Source organism: Lepeophtheirus salmonis, chromosome 9 (assembly GCF_016086655.4).
Source record: "Lepeophtheirus salmonis chromosome 9, UVic_Lsal_1.4, whole genome shotgun sequence".
In the NCBI taxonomy this organism is placed as follows: Eukaryota; Metazoa; Arthropoda; class Copepoda; order Siphonostomatoida; family Caligidae; genus Lepeophtheirus; species Lepeophtheirus salmonis.
In genome coordinates this window covers 18,644,182-18,670,128 of record NC_052139.2, presented here as the reverse complement: position 1 = coordinate 18,670,128, position 25,947 = coordinate 18,644,182, and the positions used below count along the sequence as shown (strand labels likewise).

The following is a 25,947-nucleotide window of genomic DNA, read 5'->3' as shown; positions in this document are numbered from 1 at the left end:
TTTCAGCTGTGTAAGAGTCACTGTTTTCATGAAAGAAGATTGATAAGCATTCCTCATTTTGTGACGTAATAAGTATTAATCTTACGAATATAAGAAAATAACTTCATATTATTTTGCCGCCATCAAACACTCAACTCAAGGACCAAGACAAACTAAATTTATCTTCCTTACGTAGGAAAACAAATAAATGATATACCTTGTCTCTAGGTATTCTGATTACATTAGTCAACAAATTTTTGCCCTATGATTAAGATGGTGGGAATACAAGGCTCATATTTTTTTGAAGAGTGAAGACTTACACCTATAAAAAAAAATTCAAAAGTTTAAAATAATAAAAGTTATTTAAAATTTGTTGCTAGAGAAAAAGAGAAATAAAACTATCGTGCCTGTTTAAAATATTTGAAATGCTATGATGATTAAAAGTTACAAATAGAACAATTTACTAAAACTCAAGAAGCTCAAAGATTATAAAGATGGTCCCAATTATAGTTGTATAAAATAAAAGATGTTAAAAACACAAAAAGATTAACATGGTAACTTTTGTCACTTGAATAATGTTTTGAATGAGAACAGCTTGGCTGTCAATTCGAGTCATGAGATTAGCTGCATGTAGCTATTAGAGAAAGGAAATATCTAGTAAGAGCGCATACAAGAGTTACTCCAATGTCTATCCTCAACCTTTGAGTCCTGGAAGGACTTACTTCATATAGTTAGTGATGAAAATTGTGTGCATTTTGGACATATTTAAAAAAAAAGAACCAGAGATGAGGATGGTAACAGCTTAGCTGTCGATACGTTTCATATAATACAAGCAGCTGTTATGAGGGGGGAATAAGTACAAAGGCCAGAGTTACTCTAAAGTCGATCATCAATTCTACTCTGAGTGCAACAAGGATTTACAATGATAACTCCACAGCAAATCCTCAAGGTTATTCTCTGTCTTATATGAGCACCTTCAAACGTTCATATCAGGTTTTGAATATAATTGAATGTAGTAGGAAAGGAAGTCCAGTCTTCAGGAATTAAATAATAAAGACAAAGGATGAGTATTAGAAACTGAACTCCTCAGTTTACCAACTCCAAATAAAAGAACCACCTATAAAATCCATCAGATTTTCATCAATACTATTAACTTCCCAACAAATTCTCAGTCTGAGCTTCCTTTATTCATGAGCACAACCGCACGTACTTAATTTATACTTAATTGTTTTGTTTTCAAGAGTAAAATAATAATAAGAAGAACTTTTGAAAATAAAAATAAAGACTGTTGCGGTGACCAATAATATTATGATATTGCACGCATTGCATATTATATTATTTACAACTCTATTCATAATTACACCATTCAATGAGTGTATCATCTTCTCCCTGTTCCAAATCCAAATGTAAAAAGAAAACTTTTTACTCAGACCAATTTAAATTTAAAACAAATTGAGAAAAGTTACTCAGCTACATAGATTAGATTCGTAGTCTTCGAGCCCCCCATATAGTACTCATGCGAACTCCCTCGACAACACCTTTTGAGTTCATGTCGAGGGGAAGGCTTATGTTATCCGTCACCCAAACACCGAGGCCGTCAATGCCACTGTTAGCCTGCAATAAAACGCCATGACGGAGAACTACATCCTCAGTAAGTGCCAGACCTTCTGCCACCATTGCCGCTAAGGGTGGCTACATTAATTATTAAAATAACTCAGACGCATATCTATTTATAGTATTAATTTGTTTAAATTCTTCTGTTGATTAATAAATTATATACTGCTAAAGTATATAATTTATGAGTAAAATACGATATCCATTATTTTATCGACATTTTCGACGTCCCTATTACCGGAATGAACTCGTTGAAACAACTGTTTTGCTGTTGCATTCGATACTCTATTAGGTCAATAAAAATCACAGTTTTTTTGGGCCATCTGGTCCACCTTTTCACCTTAGTTTAAGTCATACTGAAGAATGTATCGATTTTTTTTTCTTCTTTTTAACTTCCATTTTGGAACGCTGTAACACACAACTGGCTTTACCCCACACAAAAACTGTCAATTGACATTTTTTAAGTGTACGCTAATCCTTTAAACAAACTTACAGATTTTTTTAATGCAAAGTATTAATCGATATAGCTCACTAAAAACATTTAGCAAAAAACGCAGAAAACTTTTTACTTAACCTAATTGTATATATTGGCCATCATATTATTTCTATGAAGGATGTTTGGCTATCACGTAAAAATACACACTATCACATGTGTACATTTATGCAATTTATTTTATTAATTGTGGAGAAAAGATATGGCAATGCTAGCCACGGAGTAATTAAGAGATAAATAGCAATTGGAATGATTGACTCATTTGGCAAACTAACATTTGATTTCTGTTTTCTTTTTTTCTCTTTTTGGAGGAAAGGTTTCGTTATAAAATCAATGTAACGACGTGTTATAGCTTTGAGCAACTGGACACCTCACAATTATTTGCCTAATGGTCAAACAACCAAAATATAAATTATACACTTTAAATTTATTTTGCGAAAAGAGGCTAATTCTAGAAGATATTAGAGTATTGCCTCTTTCCCCTTCTTTTAAAGTCATCATTACTCTTTTTAAAGTTTAACAACGACTTTTGTTAAATTACATACTGCGAAATCTTGTGGAGCTTTAGAATTTTTCTTTATATTTTAAGAGGGTTTTATATTCCCTTCATACTGCATAGTATTATATTATATCAAGAAAGGATATTTGGAGTTTAATATTGAATTAGTTTCACACATTTTCCACTTGAGATGTGTGTATGTATGTCTTAATTCCTTATTTTGTCATTCATTGTCTTAGAAAAGAAAAAAAATCTTTGCTATATCCACACTTATACATACGATATACATATTATCGAAGTAGTTGTTTGACGTTATGCACTATGTCAAGGCTCCCTTTTCCCTTGCCTCCTTAAGTAATGTCCCTTCCATAATTGGTACTTAAAACATCTAATCTTCTATACAGATTTATAACATAGTAAACGAATTAAGAACAAAAAAAAATATGAAAAAGCTTAAAATAACACACACAAAAAAAGGAGGACAAACTTTCTTCATTTCAAACAATCCCCTGTTCTTCTGATGTACATTCAACCATGACGTCAACGCATGGAAATGTTTCGACATATAGAATACGAAATCAAAAAATTTCGATCTGATGAGCTAAAATTGAAAGGCTATAGTTTTTTTATATAATAGGAGTATCACAATGAAATCCTCCAGTAACATGGATCAAGACTCGAATAAAACCCCTCCTCATAAGTGATGCTAATCGTTTGCTTTCTTTAACTCTCCTGTTATCTTAGAATTGGCAACTTCAAGAGTGAATTTTCTTTTCCTAAGCTGCTATCCTTGTTATTTAATTTCAGAGGTGGGAATTTCTTTTTATTACATACAAACTATCATTGATATATAGGAAACCATATTGAACAATTGCGTGTGGTCATAAAAGACTGAAAGTAAACTTGAGTATTTATTGCATAGTTAAAATTGTAAATCCTATTAAGGCTTTGAGTAGAATAGCGGATCGGCATTAAAGTAACTCTTACCTATGTCATTTTCCCCCTTAACTGGTCAGATGGAGTTGCATAAGTAAAGATTATAGTATTACATCTATTTTATCTGACCTAGAAATCGTCTTTGAAGTCAATTTACATAGAGTACATTTCCTTCTCTAGAAACGACCAGGGACGAACCTACGCACATTTAGTTCAATTTCTCCCGAGTGCGTTCTCCATTGAGATATGTCGTTCTATTTATTCCTTCTCTACCTCATCCTCGTCACATCTACTTGTAGCTAATCTGATGAAATATCATGGCACCTAAGGTCCTCTCTTCTAAAAGCGCTCTTCAAATTGACAGGATTAACCTGCTTATTTTCGATTTATTTGTATTATAACATACTCAAAATGTTACCGATATACACCACTGATCATCATTCCTTGTTAATCCCTCCTTTGAGAAATTCCATATATGGATGAAGTGTAAACTTAGTATTTGCCTCAAAGCCCCCTTAAAAAGTAGTCTAAATGGTCGAGGTCTGGTAATGAGGGTCTTCAAAAGTTGGTATTTTCACTCCCTGATATAATTTTTGCTTCTGTGTGCAAGGGAGCACCATTCTGCTTTCAATTTTCCCTCCTTGCTTGAAACAGTAATGGGGTAGTTTTTTGCCATCTGAGTCAAGAACAGCCATTATAATCATATATGATATTTTGTCAGTTAGTACCCTTGAACTTCAGCTGTTGTTATTTTAACCCCCCTCCAGTCCTTTATATGGTAGTCTGCATTTATTCCAAGTAAAAATCATATTGCCAGAAATGTCTTTTTTAAATTACGCGGTATTTTGGTTTCTCCATTCTTTTCTAGTAATTTTGATGTCAATTGGCAAGGTCAATTGTCAAAAATGTTTATAAAAAATAATGGAAATCGTCGAATCCGATCGTCACTCCTTTGATTACCAGGAAGGTAAACATTAAGAGAAAAAAGTAAACAAAATAATTTTAAAAAAGTGGATTCATATTTACTATTCTTAATTTACATATGTATATATATCAATGATCCCATAAAAAGGGTGTAAAGTCATCCCTGGCTGAAGATATAGATGATACCTTCAATTTCAATTAAAAATAATAATGCTTTAAAAGAGGTCGAGTTTGATGGATTTTTTATATACTTGATTTTAAATATTTATTTAGAAATTTAATGAATAAGTTGATAAGATCACATGAAATATAGAATGACAAAGATATTCTTGGTCTTTTTAATTGTTTATGAGATTAGCACTAACTCACATGTAATTAAAAACTTAGAGGCAAGGAGATTAAAAAAGTTTAATGATACTTCACATTCAAATTGATTGATTGGTATTCGCCATAGAGATAAAATACATAGTGTTTAGGCTGAGCAAAAACACGGGAAATTTTTTGAAGCCGAAAAGTTAGTTGACCAAACGAATGGAAAATAGAGTTATTAATGTATTGATCACTCCAAATTAAGGATGGAATCATTACTTTGATAAAAACTGAAAAGTTCCTTAAAGGAAAATTTGTAAAATACATTGAGGAAGATAAAAATATTCAAATAGCCCTCTATGTTTTCAACATGCCTATTAGTGTTGTATTTATTCGGTTGAGTAGGATATTTGAGATATGTAAAAAGACCATTATTGATCATATCTTGCAAAAAATATTTACATTATCCATAAACAATATAATACGAACATATTATATTTTTACTGAGTTATAAAATTTATTGTATTATATATCGGAATCATTAAAAAATGAAAGATACATTTTAATGACGTCACAAAAGGGTAATTTCACCTTCTGTAAGGACCAAAAAGTGTTACTGAACTGTACATTTTGAATCAATATTTTTTAAATTATACACCTCAGATATATGACAATCCATTGAAATCTTACTAAATTCCATCATTAATAGAGCTTCAGTGATTGAAATTAATTCATATTTCGATATATTAAATCATAACAATTAATTACAAGACAAAACAAATCTGAGCTCTAAAGCTTATGCACAAGTCAAGAAAATGACAGTTTAGCTTGATCGACGAATTTCCATTCGCGCATTCCGAGCAGTTGGGTGTCTACAGAATCACTTTCTACTCTGTCAGCAAGCTGAAAATTGACATCAGCAATAAAAGAAGCCCATATGCTCCGTTGCAAGACTCTTTTGAATGAGTCTTTTGATTATTTTTGAACTATTTTTTGACAATTTTGCCCCCCCCCCTACAGCTCTGATACCAAACTTTCAACTAACGTTTTTGACTGCATGTTGACTGAAGGCCTGCAGTGTCCGCCATCCAAACACCGAATCCCTCAAAGCCACTGTCAGCCAGCACTGGGGCGCCATGATAGAGACGAACATCCGCAGAGGGTGTGAGGCCTTCCACCATCGCCTGGAAGCCATTATTGCCGCTAAGGGCTGCTACATTAATGATTACGAGAGCTCAGACAAAAATCTATTTATAGTAATAATTTTATTGAAATGCTGTAGCCAATTAATAAACTATATTTTGCTGAACCTTAAAATTCAAAGTGTTCTGATTTGAATGTACCACTCGGTATGTATTTTTAAGAAAATGATAACTATTAAGAATGGTTAATTTTTCTCATTATGTTCAAATCGTTTGTACTCTGTTTTGTGTTGACGTAGCATATAATACATACTATGGTGTAGGCCCATGAACAAATGTTATTCTTTTAATTCAATAAACTATTTTAAATCCCTACTTCGTGACTTGTGCATATTTTTAGCTTAAGATCCATGTATCCTTAAATAGGGTTCGCAGGTGGGACTAGAAGGATTTATAATACCCACCAAAAACCTCAATACACTACGTGTTATTGTTGATATACGTACAGACATAAAAATATAGATTCTGGGAAAGGACTTGACCAAGAATTCCACATATGTGTTTGCCTTCAACACGTGTTGTTTTATAATATATACATACAATAAAAATATTTTAAATAGGCTGCTTCAAATTTTGAATGCCAAAATGAATACTAATAGATACTTCACTCTAAAGTGAAGAGAATTCAGGGTGTACCTTCCATGTTTTTCTTTATTTTGGAAAATATTTTTATATCTGGTCAATTTTACCTTTTTGCTATATTTTTTTTTATCTTTTTTGCTTGCTGTATGTTTTTTTTTTAAATAAAAAAAATTAAATTTTTATTAAATTTTTTTGTATATCTTTATATTCGTTCATATTTTGTACACTTTCATAGTATACATACTGCGAAAAAAAATTATATGTTTACATGAACCTCGTACTCCATCATTTCTTTCTCTAAGGATTTGCAAATTTAAATTAATAACATCATTTTTTTATACGAGTCATTTCCTTATAAGTAACTTTTTATTGTTTTATCGACAGAGCTGTAGTATTCGAATCCAAGATGGAGGAGTTATTTTCCATGGACTTGGTAGCCTGAGGATTTGCACTTGATTAAGTCTTATTATTTGACTAACGGGAATACTCTGCATTGCTCGAAATTATTAGGTGTCGATGAACATACAAACTTTCCTTTAATAACTTACATACCAAAGATTTACAAAAGTCTTTGCACTGATTTTAATACATTATTACAAAGTTTATAGTAAACTCATTGCTATTGTATAGCTCCACCCACATATTTTTGGAAAATACAGTATGTCGGCAAGGACTCCCCTTGGAGCTTTGTAAGTGTCTTGCGAACAGCTAAAAGCACAAGGGTGGACGAATTCTCATCTTCTCTGATGAGAAAACCATCCCTGTTGACCCCCGTGCTCAATAAGCAGAATGATAGATTACGGTACTGGTTGACCGAGAACATTTTATTTTGACCTTATAACTTCTGGCTCCCCCACAGACCAGACCTTAATCTCCTGGATTACAGCATCTGTGTGGGATGTGGAGTGCATTGCCTGTATAAATCGTCACAACAATATTGATAAGCTCAAAGTCTTTTTGGAAAAATTATGGATGTCCATGAGGAAGAAGTAAAGCATTAATGTGTACAAGGCCTTCAGGGACCCCCTGGAGTGGGTCGTTGAAGCCAATGGCACTGATTAAATTATACATCAATATGTTCAATTACAATAGGTACTTGCAATAAAATTTTCAAATTTCATCATTATCTCTATCATGACAATGATTTGTTAAGTCACAAAATGTTTTTAAACTTTTTAAAAAGCTCGGTAGATATGTATTCGCGTTTTCTTTTCTTTATTAATATGATGCAAAGAGCTTCAGCTACACACAATTTGCTATATACCATTACTTGCCATAGTATTTGAAAAAGTCCGGAATTATTAGGGGTATCCAACTGGCAAACTTTGAATAAAAATAAAATCACCAAGAAATCCTCAGTTTTTCTCACTGTTGTTCATGCGCACAATTACACGTAGTTAATCTGTACTTAGATGTTCTCTCCTCAAGAATGAAAGAAGAATAATAGCAGCTTGAGAAAAAACAACTATATGACATCATGAGTGATGAGCCAGGGGGTACTTTAGTCTCTAGAGCATTATCTGACGGTGCCTAAGCTTCACACGCCCTATTCTACATTCAAAAAGCTTTGGGGATTTCATTAATATGACTATATTGTAATTTTTTATCCAACATCTGTAAATTATATACACCAGGGAGCACTATAAACAGTGAATTTACAAAATGATTGTTTTTCATACACATTTGTATATACACACTTAAAAACTGTGCAATATTAATAAAAATACTGACTCATACTTGGAGTAACTTGCCCAACGGATTCATATTTTATTGTTTTTTTTAGATAAACATCTCAATTTTTCCAAAGATATTTACTGGATTCCAGTATTTTTCAAAAAGTACAACTTAGCCATTCAAAAGAAATACTGACGTGCTCCACATCCCCTTTTCATAAAATGAAATCTCAAAAATATTAAGTTGTAACGGAGAGTGGAAATAGTTAGAACATTTTTTTTAATTTGCCTCAATAACTGAAGTTGTTTTAATGAGTTCAGACAAAATTTACTACCAAATCCCTATATATGTCTGCTATTTTGGTAGATTATTTTTTCACATATAGAGCTAGAATGCGCTTTTCAACTTCCTGCAACAAAATCAGGAGTAAATACAGCAAATAGAGTTGAGACAGTGTGTTACCTCACTAAAATAAAAATTGACCATATATTTTGTTGCAAATTGAGGATTTTTTCGGCTCCTTTTCCTATTATCAGAGTTGTGAATGTTAATTTGTTGACTTTGAATTAGCTTTTGTTAATCAATGAACAATTCGCAATAGTTATGGAATAATAATTCCATATTTGAGAAGAATTGGCTAACCACCAATTGATTTTGGACCCGTTCTCAGTTTCTTTTTGAAAAAAGGTTGCACAATTCAATAAAATTAATAATATTGAGAAAGAACTCAAATAGAAATGACAAAATATTATAGAATACAAATATGATCTCATCAATTTAGCTTGAATATCATACACGACGTTACCTTTTTTGTATCTTGCAGCCTCTCATACAAAATGAAAGAGAAGAAGGGCCCAAAATCACTTGATAGTTAGCCAATTATTCCAAACTATTATATCATTTTGGTTTTGAATTATCAAGAGCTTATTCTATTTCAACCAATCAACGTTCCGAACACTGATTATGAGAAACTTGGACAGCTATACAAACAGCTTGGACAAAATACGCTCTGTAATTTTGTGTTAGTGAGGTAATGCCGTGAAATACACTAAATCAATTGGTAATTGAGGGGCGTCAGAAGTGGAGTGGCAGTAGCTTCCCCCAAATTAAGGAATTTTGGCTTTTGACTAAAAAATTTAATAAATATATATATATAATTTATTTTTTTTTCAAGAAGTATAATATTTGAAATTTAATTTTTCCAAAAACAATTATTTTTTTTTCATTTAATTAATATGAATGCATTTTTTAAATGTTTTTCCAAATAAATTAATATTTGAAAAAAAATTTCATACTTAAATCTTTTTGTAAAAAATTTAATTTTCTCTAAATAACTATTTATATGTGAATTTACTTGTTTAATTTTTTTTCTAAAAAATAATTCTCTCTGAAGTATTTTTAAAATTAATTTTTCAATTTTTTTCTAAAAAATTTAACTTTCTCAAAATATCTGAGTATTTTTAAATTTAATTTTTCAAACTTTTTTCAAAAAAATTTAATTTTTCAAACTTTTTTCTGAGAAATTTAATTTTCTCTAAATATCTGAGTATTTTTGAATTTAATTTTTCAAACTTTTTTCCCAAAAATTTAATTTTCTCTATGTTACATTGTATTTTTATTTTTTTCCAAAAAATGTGATATTGGAAATTTAATTTTTAATTTTTTTTTTCTAGCTTTCTGTGAATTTTTGAAAAAAAAAATTGAATTTTTTTGAAAAAAAAATCAAAAAAGATATTAAATTTTTATATTAATGTATACCAATCAAGGGCCTTAGAGTAGAATTCCCACTCTTGTCATTGATACTTATTTTGAAAAAAAATATATATATATCAACTCAATGTATATAATAATGATTAACTATTTTACAAATAATAATTAACAGTTGGCTAGAAGAAAATGTTTCGTCACATTTTTCCTTTCCTTTTTGACAGTCGACGTTGAGAGTGGATAAAAGAATTAGTCGTGTATGGGTATGACATTGTATTTAGTTCTGGTAATAAATACCTCATTTCTAATTGTTACGACAAGATTTAATTTATATCATTGTTATTTAGATAGTAGATGTAATATTAACCCAATGATTGAAGTACAAAATAAGAAACTGACTGTACATTATATAATCAATCTTTTATGTAGTGATGTAGCCTTAAATTTCCATAAAATCATAGGGTATAAATAATTATTTATTTAACAAAATTAAATGTATAATGTTTATGGATTTAATGTTACATTAGTAAAATGAACGCAACTTTTTAGATTTATACTCTTTAAACCTAGCAAACTATTTTGAAATGCAGTTCCTACATAATATATATTTTAAGTTTTTTAAAAAGTCATGTTTTTGAGGTGTTTTTTTTGTTTCAAAGAGTAACATTTTATTCAAAAGGAATCATGATTATACTCTCATCATGCTTCACGATGTAAAAAATATGAAAATTCAGTATATGAAAATGAAGAGAATCTCTTACCTTATACTAAGACTATCATTAACAAACACAATAGACAGAAAATAACTGAATGAAAAAGTAAAGATATTGAAAAAACAGGTTTTGTCTTGATTGTTGTTTTCTTTACTGAAATGCTTATAACGCTGGCCTTTCATTGGTTTCTTGACATACGTGATGAAATGACTCTTTATATTCTTTTCTGTCACTTCATTCAATTAAAACCTTGTTATATATCAATAAAAATAAATATCCCAGATACAACATTTTGGAGGACAAAGTGGTTCATATTTATACGGATATCAAGAGCGGACTAAACTCCTAGGTATATGCATAATTATTATTATTCTCTAAACATGGTCCATCTTTTCAATTATGTCAGGTATTGGTTAGGGTGAAGCGTAAAGATCATTTTGATAAAGAAACAAGAAAGTTCCCAATACACACAAAATACTCTGTTTAGTACGGATTCAATCACTCCGGGCTAAACTATAGTCAGGTATGTGAAAATTATATAGGTATATAATTTTAAGCAATGTATTTGTTGATAACCGACAAGGTAGGTATTCGTGATCTTATAAATTATTTATCCTTATTTTGACAATTTAACGAGCAAGGACCATTACAGTTTTTATAGCCAACTATTAACAGAATTACGGCCTTTTTCGTTTATTTTTGTATGAAAGATTCCCTGATAAAATACAGGTAACGATGTGTCCAAAATTTTATTTATATTGTTTTTTTTTATCCTAAAGTCAAACACATTTTAAAACACGGACTCTCTTCATTTTGAAAGTAAGAGTTGTTGAGGTTTGAAGATTATAATATGCAAAGTTCTTAGAAATAAATTGTTAATACAGGTATTACGTGGATAAGCATGATAGATGTAGTACCCACCTTAAATTATATTAATTTTTTGATGCTCAAAAAGACTAGATTGGGGGTTAAGTTATAAATCAAAAAGTAACTGATCCCTCAAAAAACAACTTTACGAATAAAAAAATTTCTAAATTTATTGGAAATTAATGACATTAATTTATTTGTGCATAGTATTAATTTTACTGAAATGCTGTTTTAATTAATAAATTATATTTTGTTGAAGTTTATTATATTCAAAGTTTTCAGATTTAAATGGACCACTCGTTAATAATGCCGCCTGCACCGAAGGGGTCTTAATATTAAAAAGTAATCAAATGACCATTGGCAATGGGATTTCCCGCTTCCTTCTTACACGAGCAATGTGTTTCTTATGTGGGTGTTGTTCCGTATGATTAAAGTTATTTTTTTTCCAACTGTCAATTTTTGAAATGGAACTTTACCTTTAATGTAATATGTGAATGGATAGATTCTGAATGCTATATGTATACAATATATGTTCTAAAACATATCCTACTTTTTTTAGACTTTCAAGGTTATCCAGATATTTATGATCTATTATATTAGATCTTAAGATGGTTGATCTAGAAAAAAAGAGAAATTCAGTCTCTCAAATCGTAATATGTGAGACTGAAAAAAATATGTCCATAAAGCGAGGCCGAAAATATTTCCCTAGAAAAAATCACTTAAGATTCAAACAAAAAATCGGGGTTGTACCGAGTCTCAACACTAGTGTTTACAAATTTATGGTGTCGGTACATTTTCTCTTCTTTAAACAAGAAACATATAACCAGCACTTTATTTTCAAAAGAATAAATTGTTGAGGCTAGGAAATTGTTATATGCAGAGCTGTTAAAAATATTTTTTTGGAAAAAAAGCTCAAAAATTAATTTTGTTTGAAAAACATTTCATATATTTAATTTTGGAAAAAAATTATAGTAAATAGAAAAAAATTCTTTATTTGGGGAGGGGGCTACAGCCCCTCCATCTAAACCCTTGGGACGCCTCAGGAAATCAATCTTAAGAATAGTCTAACAATAAAGAAGATTGCAAATAAATATCTACTGATATTAGGGGAGAAAATTAATAAAGAACACATTGTAAACCATTTATTGGCCTTTGTCCAACTTTTCCTCTGATAAATGACGCAAGTAAAAGCATAGGGGGAGTTTGCTGGAACCTCAGGGGTACCAAATAGTGTTGGGTCGATCTTTATTTAGAACCAGGGTCCGTAGTCTAGTCCATTTTCCCATTTTGATCCTTTAAAAGTTAAAATCGCTAGCTCTTAACGTCATTGAGTGTATTTTTTTCCTTTTTGAATGATTCCGTTATGGATTAAAATAAATTATATAACTGAGTTAGAATTTAATAAGTTCGTATTATATTGTAATATTAATGGAAATAGTGATTTTTTTCCCCAAGATACATCTTAATACATATCTTATTCGGCTTAATTAGCCATCGAAATTTTTAAGAAAAATTACAAGGAACGATCCCAAGGACCAACAGTCCTAAACACCAATAGAACCGTATATAAGGTTTATTCTGGACAGAATAAGTAAGTATTTTTGTATTATAAATGAATATTTCTTTGCAATATATGTTGAATAATCATAATACATACCTATTTCATTTTTATCTTATTTGGCTTAATAAACTATATACATACATTATTAGAAAACATTCAAAAGGACTACTCCACAGGACCAACAGTACTAAGAACACATAGAAACGGTCCTAAGGTTTGTCCTGGACCGAATAAATAAGTACCGACACAACACTACTAATACAAACCCTCCTCCTGATCCTCCAAAATTTATTATATATACAGGGCGGCCGCCGGCCACAACCCAGGTGTTGGGGGGTAAGGAGGAAATGCAACCCACTCATCACCTTTGGAAGCCTCAAAATATGAGCTTTTGCATACAGTTTGAATACATAGGCTGCTTGAATAAGGTATTTTCCCCGTCTAATCCCTGTTTTAGTACAAAGTAATAACTCTTGGTCCCGCTAATATCCATTTCAAACTCCATCTGTAATAAAAAATCCCTAATATTTTTCTTTGGCCATGTCCAGCATTGCTACTTTCCACGATACAACGTCGAAGAAGAAACGAATAATAATGGAATATGGACAAAAAATAGCTCCCGTCGTTCAAACACATATGTACCTAAGTACAGATGGTAATGTTTACTCCTGGGTAATTAATTTATATAGGAAATGCACAGGACATTACTCATAGTTTGTAATCTGTATTAATAATTGAAATTGTGTCTGTATGTGGTTGTATCTTCTTCGGAAAGCCATTTTTGAGTGTATCTCAAACTTGATCTAAGAAATAATAATACAATGAAGTGTGCGCGTCATATTAAAAAAGATATGGGAGGTTTTACACCATGCGTCATATTTTAATATACACTTGTGCTCACAGCTGGAGTATTGAAAAGAATTTTGACAAAAGTGAGGTTGGGCTATATTCCAATAATCATTTGTAATTATTTTTATTGATAAATATAGGTTGTATCTTCAAGGACGAAAAATGGAAGCCAAAAGATTTATAAGAATCAAAATCAGCCGGACGGTCGTGTATAGCATTAAATAGCGATTGACCCCCAAAGAGCAGTCACTTGAAAGCCTGGGCAAGGTTGGAAACGAACAGTAAGAACAAATTCCATGATTATGGGTGTCAAAAATCTTTTTGCTAGAAATACAATGAGGAAGATGGCCGAGAATACTTATGTGAGCGAAGTTACGCTCAAAAGGATCAGCTGGGAGCAAACTCATGAGCAAAGAGGAAGATATATCTCATAATGACGGCCACAAAGAGAAGGAGATACTCTAGAAGCAAGCTTATTTTCAATGTGCCCAAGAAGATTTGACCTCCCAGCTCCCCTCATCTTTTTTTCTTTGGATGATTCCATCCAGGCAAAGGTAAGGGAGCTACTAGCAACAAGCCTCACTGTCTTTGAGATCTTTAAATTACCCTATCAAGGCCGCATGGGATGACTTCTCAGAAAACTACATCCAAAAGATTTGTGCAGTCTTCAGGAAGGAGTGGATTCCATCATTGATGCTAAGGGAGGCCATATTGAATTAAAAATGTCGATTTCAGTTATAATTCCATGGAAATAAACTTCACAAACTAGTTTTGAAATACAATCTCCGGAGTAAACTCAAATATGACTGAAATACAAAAAATAAATTTATCGGCCCACGCTAACCCACATGTACAAAACCTTTGAAAATGTGCCACTTCACTATTCACTTAAGATATAATAATCATAATATATATCTGCTATTCCACTTTCCTCAACCTCGTATGTACACCTCCCCACCCAAAATTTATATATATATTTATAAAATAAGGCTATTTATATAAATAATTATACTACGGAGATGATCATTTTTTGGGCTAACCCCCCCCAATGATTAAACTAGATGATCATCAAACTTTTAAAAATTGAGGGAGATATCCCATGAAATCTGTTGTAAAAAAAAAACAAATTTTATAGCCGACTACTTAAAAATTAAACTTTATTAATATTGAAAAGAAGAAGTTAAAAAACTATAATATACTTTCAGTAGACAATACAATTATTGATCTGAAATAACATCTAAAGATTGACTAAAGTCTTATAAAGGGATATTATCATTTGAAGTAATGAAACTGTGGTACAATTTCAAATTTACTACAAAAGTACTCAGTGGTAGCTTATAGTGGTTTCTTATAAGGCGGAAAAAATCACATGATTTTGATAGTGAGGGTCATGTATCTTGGGAATAGAGGACTTCAAGACGTAGGGACGTTGTAGTTTTATACCCCCATCTATGTCAGCTCGGAGATACTCGTTTATTGTATCACTCAAAGTAGTAGACCACCCATTTTTCAGTTATTCTAGGCTTTTATTTGTCCTTCGAAAAACTGTCAAATTGGAAATGTCTTTATCTTTCATTATTGTTTTCTTTTAAGTCCCATGATAGTATAATTTCGGGAGTTCTCCCGCCTTTCTTAGTCAGCTTTTTAAAAAACCCTAACGATCTTTTATCAATTAAATATGTTGATCTGTCCTTGACTTAAGATGATAATCAACAACTCAGTTGCTTAACTTCTCTTTTGTAAAGTTCATAGTTGATTAAGGCTACGCTGCGTTGTGCACATAAATTGTGTATGGTTGATTATTCTAACTTTTGGGGGTTCATATGAATGCTAAGCAGACTCATCATATTCACCAAAGCTAAAAATGTCACCTTGTTGATTTAAAATCATTTAGCCAATTCAGGAAGTATAATCTAAAGTAGATCAAGTTAGAATCCCCTTTCATGTAAAGTATTGAAACATTCTTCATAATACTTTTAGCTATGAAACCTTTCCTAGGAAACAAACTTGAATTTTGGTTCCTCTGCTTGTAGCAAAAGTAAAGAATATATATCTAATCATCCCATGAGTAAGTTGTGAAAGCTGAAATCTTTTTTGCTGTAAGTTATTTTATCCGATGTAGTCAAACAAAGAAATGGCTCAACCAGATGTAATCTAATGAGGGCGCCTGCAAAAACATTACTTCCAGGAAATCTAAGTTGATAAAGCTTCTTACTATACAAGCCAGCTGATTAGTTACATCTTCATACTTAAGAAGAAAAGATGCAACACCTTCTATACGGTACTATTCAATACTGACCTCTCTTTGTAAAACATACTATCCACATGCGAACAAGCACCGTTTTTGAGATTGTAAAAACGATTTTGATTAACAATCGAGTTCATGTTTATTTTTTCAAAGCAAGAAAATCTGTTGGAAATTATTTATTCTATGAAGGTAAGGCAAAAAACTGAAAAACAGGTTTTACAAACATAAGGTAGAATAGCACATTTCAGTGTCAAAAGATTAACTTGTTCATCCTTGATTAAATTATTTGATTTTGGTGAAATGTGGATACTAAATTTACGAGACTTGTGATCCAAGCCATTGTTCATTAAGCAAGTCAAACAGTTTCTAAGTTTTGAGTAACTGCGTGGAAGTGTGTTCTTGAAAAACCAAGAGTAACAATGGGGATCTTTTGGGGAATTATTTACTATATAAATAAAGTAAATCTATATTATTTAAACAAAGTTTGTCTGTCATGCCTAATAACGCCGAGCAATACCGTGTTCAGCCGCTGGTTTAATAATTGAAATTGTCACAGTTGCACCTTCATATTCCGAATGGAGCAACTTACATCATTAAAAAAACATCTTTTACACTTTGAAAGGTGTTTCAAGACTACATTTGTATTGTTTATTTAAGTTGAAAGATTAAAAAGTTCCTAAGCAAACAAAGAACAATTGTTTCTCATCATCATAGGAACTATAACGTATATTTAATAATTTTTAACAATAAATACATTAGACGTATTAGTGTGTATAAGTCTTTACTCAGGCTTGAAGACAAGTGTTGGGAATAAAAATCATCCACCCAAAGTAAAAATGCAAGCAAATAATGAGTATAAAATATTTAATTACCTCATCCTTGAGATGGGATTAAATATGGAGGTTCCACAGGTTTTTGAAAGTCTATATGGGGTACAGGAAAAAGTTATAATAAAAAGAGATCACATGTGATAGTTGTAAATTCTCAAAACACGTGTTGTATCGGTCCTTATTTATTTGGTCCAGTCTAGTCTTGGGACCGGTCCTTGGAATTTTTCATAAAAGTATCGATGGTTTATTAGGCCTAATAAGAGATGTGAGTACAGATGGGATTTTTGTAAGAGCCCGAGGAGAAGGCGGGAGCGAGACTTATAGTATTACTGAATTAAGACCCATATTATCATCAGCCACTTGTTTTATGATTTTGTTAAATTAATTACTGTTATAAAGAGGAGAACCCCTACATTTAAAATAGTATTACTACTGAACAAATATTCTAATTAGGTTTTTACCTCTCCTTTTTTGTTAGTAACCAGAATTACGCCAAAAAAAAAAAGAAATAAAAATTGATGTAGGAAGGTAGAAAGATTAATATTGTCAGAGTAAGAGGCCATTAAATTTTGAGAGTTCAAGCTCAAAGGTCAAGGTAACATAATATGTACAAAATTCATAATTGAAGATAACTGATGAACAAATTGAGATACATAAATCTATTCGATTTTAGGAGGAGGCTACACACTCCGTAGAGTGACCATTCCGGTTGCTTAAGATTTGTTTTATGTTGACACACCGTATATTGAAAATACTGGCTAGTTTATATGCCTCTCAAAACTCGATCCCATTAAAAATAGACACCATCCTTACAAGGATTATAGGCCAAATGTACGAGAACATAATACTTGGTAAAACTCTGAGGATATCCGGTATGGATGATTTTATACATAGACAATTTAAAATTTTAATATATATCAAACAATAAATAATATGAATGCCTTGTTTCAGCAATTGAGGATACAGAGTCCGGTTTATATTCCCTCCCTCTTACGAGTGTGTTTCTTTTTATTAGAGTTATATATTTCGACATTGTGGTTGTACCTAAAGCTTTAAACCATGTAGCCTGAGGAAATGTTATAGTCAGTATTTTTCATATTTTTTCGCAAGATGTCGCTTTTCATACGACGTCATACATTTATTTTTACTAAAGACGATAACAAGTGTTTAATGTTTATCTATATTCTTGTGTTTATAAATATTTATTCAGTAGAGCTAAGTTAATTACTTTACATTTTAGTTGGAAATTAATTATGCCAGATGTTAAGATTAATCCATCAGAGTTTTCTGATAACGTCTGTAAGCTCTGTAACCTATCCTTTGAGGGAGCAAACGAGCTTTTTGATCACGCTAAGACTCATTTTGAATGCAACAAAAATTCTTCAGAAGCCTCGTCAATCTCTTCCGATCATTTCCCCTGCAAGAATTGTAAGGCTTTACTGCCAACTGTGGGAGACTTATTAGAGCATTATTTGACCTTCTCGTCTTTATGCATTGGAGGAGCTCCATGAGGAAGATGAAGTCGCCCCTTTTCCTTCGAAGTCGTCCTTTGTACGACCAAAAATAACTGTGGGAAGTTTTCCACCAGCTAAGAAGAAAATTATTTCATATCATGTCAATGAATCTTTCGATTCTATTGGAGTAAAGAAACCAGTTCTCTCCTTCTCGGAGGAGACCCTTTTTTTTTATAAGAAAATCAAATTTTCTTGGAGGAAAATAAATTTCGTCCGGGTTTGGCATCTCTTATTTGGATGGGAGGTTTGAGCATTGAAAATAGTCTTCAGAAGCGATAAAATTACTCATCATTGTACCTAAAGGCATAACTTTTCCTCAAATTATTAGCAAATTTGGTTGTACCATAGTTGAAGCATACAATTGTATACCTACAGATATGGAATCAGGAGAGCTGCAGGTATCTTTTCGGCATCACTATTGTAGGGTGAGTAGTTTCAATGCAGTTCAAAATATCATTTACATTATAAAAATCCCAATTCCTTTGTATTTCCTTGGATAAGTGAAGTCTGACCAGCGTGTTTCCTTGAAGTGGGATCCACTCGCTCCTACTGTTTAATTTATTGCATAATTTATATACTTCATTTCGTTTAATTTAGAATGGAATATGTATCCTTCATCTGAGATAAACTCTAAAAACTTAATTTATTCTACATGTAATAATGTCCTCTTCTGTAGCCTCTTTTTGAAAGGTCCATCAATATATGTTACATGTAGTCCGAAGTTCATTCGGCCTCTTTTCCTCCAAAATAAGATGAGCATTCCCTTTGCAGATCGGTATAGAACTGTCCCAACTCCCAATTAAAACTTTTAAGTTCCATCAGTTTTTCAACCTCCTGAGAGACCCCAACAATTTATTGCATGAAGAATTTCAAGATGAAGTCTTGATGCTTGGAGCCTCATGAGAGAGAAAAAAAAAGTCAATTCATCTTCCTCAAGTACCTCAAGGTGAATTTTAGAATGGAACTCCTCCAAAACGTGGAGACGGAAATGTTCCAGTAGGTATCATCCGACATTGAGTAGTAAAACCATACAATACTTGTAGGAATCCGTTGATTAGCAGAGTTCCTTGCTAAAATTAGTAATTACTTTTGATATGGTAAAACAGCTCATCTGCTTCCGTGAAGGACAAGTTGAAGAGCTGTCAATGTAGACCTTTCTCAGAAGACTCCCATAGAATAATCTTATCATCTCACATAATTTCTCACTAAAACAACTTAACCATGTTTAATAGAACTACTTATTAATAATAGAATTATTAGAATAGAATATTTTCATATTTGACTTTCTACACTTTTCTCTCAACTCTAGTGTTTTTTTATTATTATTATTATTAATACACAACTATATTCTAGTTCATAGCTAGTAACTAGAGCTGTTATTACTTGAGGGTAGAAATAATAACAAAGTAATGCCTTTGGCAGACAGAAAAAGTAAATTATGACCAAGACATTTTTCTCTAAATAAAATTTGTCAGTTCAAGGGCCGGTCCTTATTAGTCTTTTTATGGTAACTACAATGGCTGAAATAACGTACATAGTTACTAACAACGTTACTTCAACTGTTCAAAATAACATTTAAAAAAGAGACACGGTCCATGAAGTTTAAAGTTGGATGTGTGTTTCTAGAACGTATAATAATCAAGTACTATTAGTTTTAGCTATCATCAGGGGCTTGGTTTTTAGATTATTTTTTTTTAACTCTAAAAATTCAAACATTTTGGAAAATTATACGTCGAATATTCATTTTAAAAATAAAATAAAATAAAATATTCCGTTTTATAGTAAAAAGTAAAAATTATTTATTTTTTGTTTTGGAGGTCGGGGGTACAGCCCCTCCAGCCCACCCCTGATCATTCTCTTTTTTTTTTCGTTTTATATTTTTCAATCCTAGCCAGGAATTTGTCCTTAGGCTGAATAGTAAAAAAGGTCGGAGCCATATAAAAAAGACTGGGTAGAGAATCAGCCCTAAGACCAATCCAACCATATATTCAATAATGATAGTCCAGTGTAGAAACCGAAAATCAGCATGATAACCTTAAGAATTTGAAGAATGTTTTGGAGGAGAGAAGGAATAATGCTCATGACGTTTCATTAGATCAGCAAAATCAGCTGTAAAAAGAGGAAAGAGAAAAGGAAATTAAAAAGGACATTTGCTATAATTACTCCTACGTTGGTCCCCATTTCAACTCTGAGTCCAATTATAACTCCGCAACAAATCTTCAGGGTTACACTCCCTCTTTTATGAGCACACGCGAACGTTCGAACAGGTTTTTGAATATAATAGAATCTATTTAGAAAAGGATGTTCACAATGCAGGAATTAAATAATAACGGCAACTGCTAAGGAAAAGAAATTCCTTCTTTATACTACCAATTACATATTAGCGGCCGAGCTAAAAAACCGTCTAAATCGTTGTATATAATACTAGAAACCTGTAAGCGAAGGCTGAAGCGCGCCCGCAACAAAAGTGGTAGAAGAACTGAGAAATTACTACAATAATAAGGCCACTTGTTAAACATTTGTCATATTTTTATGAAAAAAACAGCTATTTATTAGATTCAAATAGTCAAATGTATACTTATATCTAAAAAATAGGCCTGTGAAGGGCTTGATATTGGATTTTCCTAATTTTTTTGAAACTGGGATTTATAAATTTTATAGATAAGACTTTTTTATATAGGTTTGACTATTTATATCTATAATCCGCGGTCCTAAATAAGTACTAACACAACTAAATAATCACCCACATCTTAATTTGGCAGTCCTATGCCTAGTAGAGCTCTGAACAATAATCAACGTTCAACAATAATGGAAGAAATGGAAGAAGTTCCATTATTAGGAACTTTACTATCGTATATTTGAATAGGTTACTTTTCCACATATATTTTTATATAAACAAAATCCTAATTTTGTGCTAAAAATTTTAAACGACCAAAAGGTAGTTGTAGCTTGTTGTCAAATTTCTTGAAAATAAAACATTACTTGTCAAAAAAAACCTGTCACAATTGTTAATTTAGAGTTTTCTGTATTAAAAATATTTGTGTCAATTGCTTGTCCTCAAAAAAAGACTATATCTGTCAATTTTTTTTTTAATGTTTTTCTTTAAAAAAAATAAAGTTTTTTCGACTAAATCTGGTCTTTGTTAACAAAAAACTGACACATCTGTCTGTCTTCAAAATAAGTTATTTGTACTGCTTTTCATTTGTTACTTTTTTGAAATTTAATTTGAAATTTCTAAAAAAAAAATCAGCAAAAATTGTCACGGATTTTTCAAATCCTAGTAACGACCTAGTGGACATCCTCTGATAGAAGTTAAGTTTTAACTGTGATGAGTTTCAATATGTTTGAAATTTTTTTATAATCATTACAAAAATGAATTCTAAAGTAAATAAATGAAAATTTTAGGAATTTGAGTAATTCATACTTATATAAAAAATTGGGATCCCGAATAATCATTTTTGATGAAATTGAAAAATATTTTTGAAATCACCATGGTTTTAGTACCCCCACTTGAGTATCTATATCTGTAGCTCATTGCTTAATACCCATTAATATTGATGAATATCGATACTACCCCAGTCATCTGATATCCATACTCGTTCATATGTTCACTGTTGTTACTTTTATGTATTTACGTAAGGGACTTAACATAATGCCTGTTCTTTCATACTAGGTATTATAAGCATGGACGTGCACTTGTGTAACTTGCTGCTTAAAGGGTAGAAATAAACAATATGTGTTTTATAAATAACTTTTCATTACAGAGACTTTTTCTTTCATCAGATGATTATACTCTGTTGAGTACGTAAGTGGCCTCCACTTGAGCAACTTTTTTGTGTTTGTTTTAAGGATATTTAAGAGAGTTTTATCAATGACGACTGATGAAATTAAAGGAAAATTAGCAATAATTTTAAGTATTTTCCTATTTATTTTGGTGAATTCGGCTATGATCATCGTGGGGTCCATCTTCTCATGTCCAGCGGATCCAATGATTTCGTTATATCTTATAAGTAAAGTAAACATTCAAAGAAATTGTAAGGGAATAAAGTCTATTACAATTCAAGTCTTATACTGACTCCAGATTTACCATCATTTTTATGAAGACGTTATACCCATATGTATTTTAAATAACCAAAATAGTTTGTTTTCTTTAAATATGGTAGCTTAATGAAAGAGCTATTTTGTTACTGTATGTAAATAAGAGATAGTGTTACTTTAAATTGTGTACAAGGATGTAATTAACTAATTAGATAATATAATTGATTTTATTATTCATTTCATTTCTCTATGTATAATCTCTCCCTCAAGGATTTTATTCCAGCGGTGTTCAAAACTACTTATAGAAGGACCTTGTATTTTCAATTGCTTGAACCCGCTTTTCATAATCAAAAAGATGTTTTGTAATTTGGACAGTATAGAGTCTCATATGGAAATTTAAGAGCAGTAGGGTTTTAGCCCTTACAGTAGATATAGCTTTTGTTAATTTGCAAAAATTGTTGAACATTCATTTCTTTGTTGGAAATAATTGGCCTACAACCAACTCATTTCATAATTTTTTCTTGTTCCTTTGGAAGAAAGGTTGCGTAATACATTACATGTTACGACATCTTCAGAAAGAAGTGTTAACAGCGCAACAATGCATTTAGAATGAAGAAAAAAAGAATGTTAACACCAAAAATCTACAGTTGTATACAAAAAAATTTAAAAATCCATAGCTATTCAATGATTTTTTTTTTTTTTTGACAAAAAAAATTTTGAAAAAATGTTTCAAATTGAATTTCAAATAACACATTCCTGGCAAAAAAGTTTTCAAAAATCCATTGCTATTCATAAAAAAAGGGAGGGGGGATTTTTGTAGGAAAGGCTGCATGACACAATAAAGGCAACGACGTCTTTAGAGAGAAGGAGATATATTATCAACACGACGATATATTAAGAATTAAGAAAAAAGAACGATAGTACCAAACGTTTTTCCTTTTCTAATCTTAAAATTGCTACTTTCTCTACATTTTCTCCACCCCTACTGAATTATAAGTTATAGCGTATGACTTAATTGTTGAAAAAGTACTTTTATAAGGCCATTTCTGAAATATAAATCAGTTAAGTATTGATTGAGGATTATACTAAAATTATAAGTTAACCCCCAAAAACATATATGGGCTAAAATATATGCGTGTTTAGTCAACTCACTAGTAACGAACTTCTCATAAGTTATTAATTGATACATTGCGCATAGAGCGTTTTCATGTTACGTCAGCATTGTGGAAGTTGCCCATTTGGGGGGGGGGCTAAATAACCAAGTTGTATAAAATTTAAACTAATATTTAGGAAATAGTAAAAAGAGGCGTCCTTACCCCCATCAAATTAAGGAATTTATGTTTCTTACCAGAATTTTTTTGGGCATGATGAAAAAATTTAATATTTTAATATTTCCAAAAACCAAGGTCTCCCCCCTCAAATATAATATAATATAATTAAATGATCCTCTGAACATCCGAAAATAGCATATTATAGGACTATCCATGACACTTTATCAAAAATAAATCCTTCTATTCTCTAAATATATTATAAATCTGACGTAATAATATATTTTTAGTTGATATTTTCAGTCATTTTTCAATTATATACTCATTTTTCTATGTTGTAGATATCTACAACATTTATTATTTGTTTGTTTTTTTTTATTTTTGTTTTCAAATGTTTTCTACCCCTTTTGACAGTCGAAGTTGAGATTTGAGATTGAAACGAATTTATGAGTTTTTTTTAGCAAAAAAGGTCAGAAATGACAAGAAGAGGTTCAGAGATTACACTCGTATCAATTTTTCCGTTCTGTTATTAAAATATATCAAGTTTCAATTTGTTTGTGTATTAACAAGCCATGGATTAGATATGCAAGTGTCATTAACCAATAAAAAAGTGTTGTATTTATGGAGATAAGATAAACATATTCTATATTTGTAGTTGCAGGATCAATGAGCATTTCTTTACTCGCACTTCGAATTCTACTTAGTCACATTGTTACTCCTTTGTTGGAGTCATGTACAGTAACTTCTGAAAAGATTCTCCTCAATCATGTTAAAGATCGTAAAGTCAGTTACTCAGTAACGAAATCGAAATGGTAAGAATGGATTGTTTCCCCCCGGAAGGTAATTTATTGAATGTTCTTATTAATTATTTTTTTAAACAGGTGCTTGAAGAAAGTTTCAGACCTTTTAAAGTGTTTGGATATTTTGGCTTCCGTATTCAGCACAGTGTGGCTCATTATAGGGTCTATATATGTCTATGGAAACTTGGATCTGAATTATGTCAATCAAAATGAAGAGAATTATTGTGATTTGAAGCTCTACGGAACGGCTTTTATTGTGATTACTATTGGATATATATCTTTGTTCATGTCAACTATTGCAGCATTTATCCAACTAATATATCGTAATCACAAATATTGATCGGTAATGGTTGTAATTAACATCATCATAGACAAAAAAAATAAACATGATCTGTTCACATTTTTACACTGACCTATGGAAAAAATGAAAAATCACAATTTATGCACGCAGGAGCAGTAACATAACTTCCTTTCACCATTAGGTGATAAATCAAGTTTTATAAATCAGAAAAGTTTTATTTTTGTTCCATAATGATAGTACACATTTAAAATTTTGTTTTATACAGTTTTAAAATTTTTTAAATATTTTAATACACCGTAATTTTTTCCATTTTTGTGTTCTTCTTTAAAGCCATTTTCATAGAGAGTTATTAGAAGGATAGTTATTTTATAGAAAAAGATTTAAAAAAATAATTGAATCATATCATATTTTATAGTGGTGGATGATTAGATAATGAGCAATTGGTGATTTTGCATAGGTCTTAAAAATGTTTTTTTATCCGGGATCAAACCGGTTCCAATTACTCATATTGAAAAAAAAACACTAATGAGGAATTATTCTATTAAACCAGATCTGAAGGCATCCATTTTATCTATCCGGCATAATTTTGTGTAAAATAATTCTTGTTCAAAGAATTTTACAAATAGCAAATGACGAAAATGAATTCAGGCAATCGTTTTTGTATATAACAAATATAAACAAAAATCGTACCAAGATAAAATCAGGAGTCTAATTGCAATTAGTTTAATTTGATAAAATATTCAATCAATCCATGTTTTGCCAATAATTACTTTCGATAATAAACACACGTTCCTCACTACTCCAAGGGATGATAGCAACTAACTCAATTCCCCAAAAAAAAAAAAAAAAAAACTTTAACTTGAAGAAAGAAATATAAGAATAAAGTAATCACAAGTGCGTGAAAGAAGAAGAGTTACTCTGAAGATTTATTATGGAGTTATAAGTACTCGGGGTAGACTGGAGGGATATCCGTTAAAATGATAATGGTAAAAAGATTGCGGACAAAAACGCTATAGCATATTAGAAGGGTTCTTTGGTG

The 25,947-nt window shown here is 31.1% G+C and overlaps 2 protein-coding genes and 1 long non-coding RNA gene across 5 annotated transcripts in view; 2 read left to right on the top strand and 1 right to left on the bottom strand.

Moving 5' to 3' along the window:
• LOC121124507 (uncharacterized) overlaps nucleotides 1-10,783 on the bottom strand; it is an 88,377-nt gene extending 77,594 nt beyond the window's left edge. For both annotated transcript variants that reach the window (XM_040719673.2, XM_071891022.1), the window contains exon 1: nucleotides 10,681-10,783. The gene's annotated coding sequence lies outside the window, so the exon portion shown is untranslated. The remainder of the gene's footprint in view (nucleotides 1-10,680) is intronic.
• Nucleotides 10,784-13,381: 2,598 nt separating this feature from the next.
• On the top strand, nucleotides 13,382-14,295 carry LOC139906336 (uncharacterized). Its single transcript, XR_011781806.1, has 3 exons — nucleotides 13,382-13,488; nucleotides 13,609-13,992; nucleotides 14,050-14,295. It is a non-coding gene; the product is annotated as an uncharacterized lncRNA (long non-coding RNA).
• Nucleotides 14,296-22,288: 7,993 nt separating this feature from the next.
• LOC121124623 (uncharacterized) lies at nucleotides 22,289-25,215 on the top strand. Of its 2 annotated transcripts, none has more exons than XM_040719786.2 (3): nucleotides 22,289-22,511; nucleotides 24,463-24,619; nucleotides 24,689-25,215. In XM_040719786.2, the coding sequence occupies exons 1-3, from the start codon at nucleotides 22,373-22,375 to the stop codon at nucleotides 24,945-24,947; spliced, it is 555 nt and encodes a 184-aa protein (XP_040575720.1). In that variant the 5' UTR covers nucleotides 22,289-22,372; the 3' UTR covers nucleotides 24,948-25,215. The 2 variants fall into 2 exon arrangements, 1 of the variants encoding a protein (XP_040575720.1); XR_011781909.1 differs by having other exon boundaries at nucleotides 22,293-22,516.
• Nucleotides 25,216-25,947: the final 732 nt, after the last annotated feature.

Coding starts and splice junctions, on each gene's coding strand:
- LOC121124623 (XM_040719786.2), top strand. CDS start 22,373: ATGACGACTGATGAAATTAAAGGAAAATTAGCAATAATTTTAAGTATT. Junction 22,512..24,462: donor GATTTCGTTATATCTTATAA/GTAAAGTAAACA, acceptor CTATATTTGTAG/TTGCAGGATCAATGAGCATT. Junction 24,620..24,688: donor TCAGTAACGAAATCGAAATG/GTAAGAATGGAT, acceptor TTTTTTAAACAG/GTGCTTGAAGAAAGTTTCAG.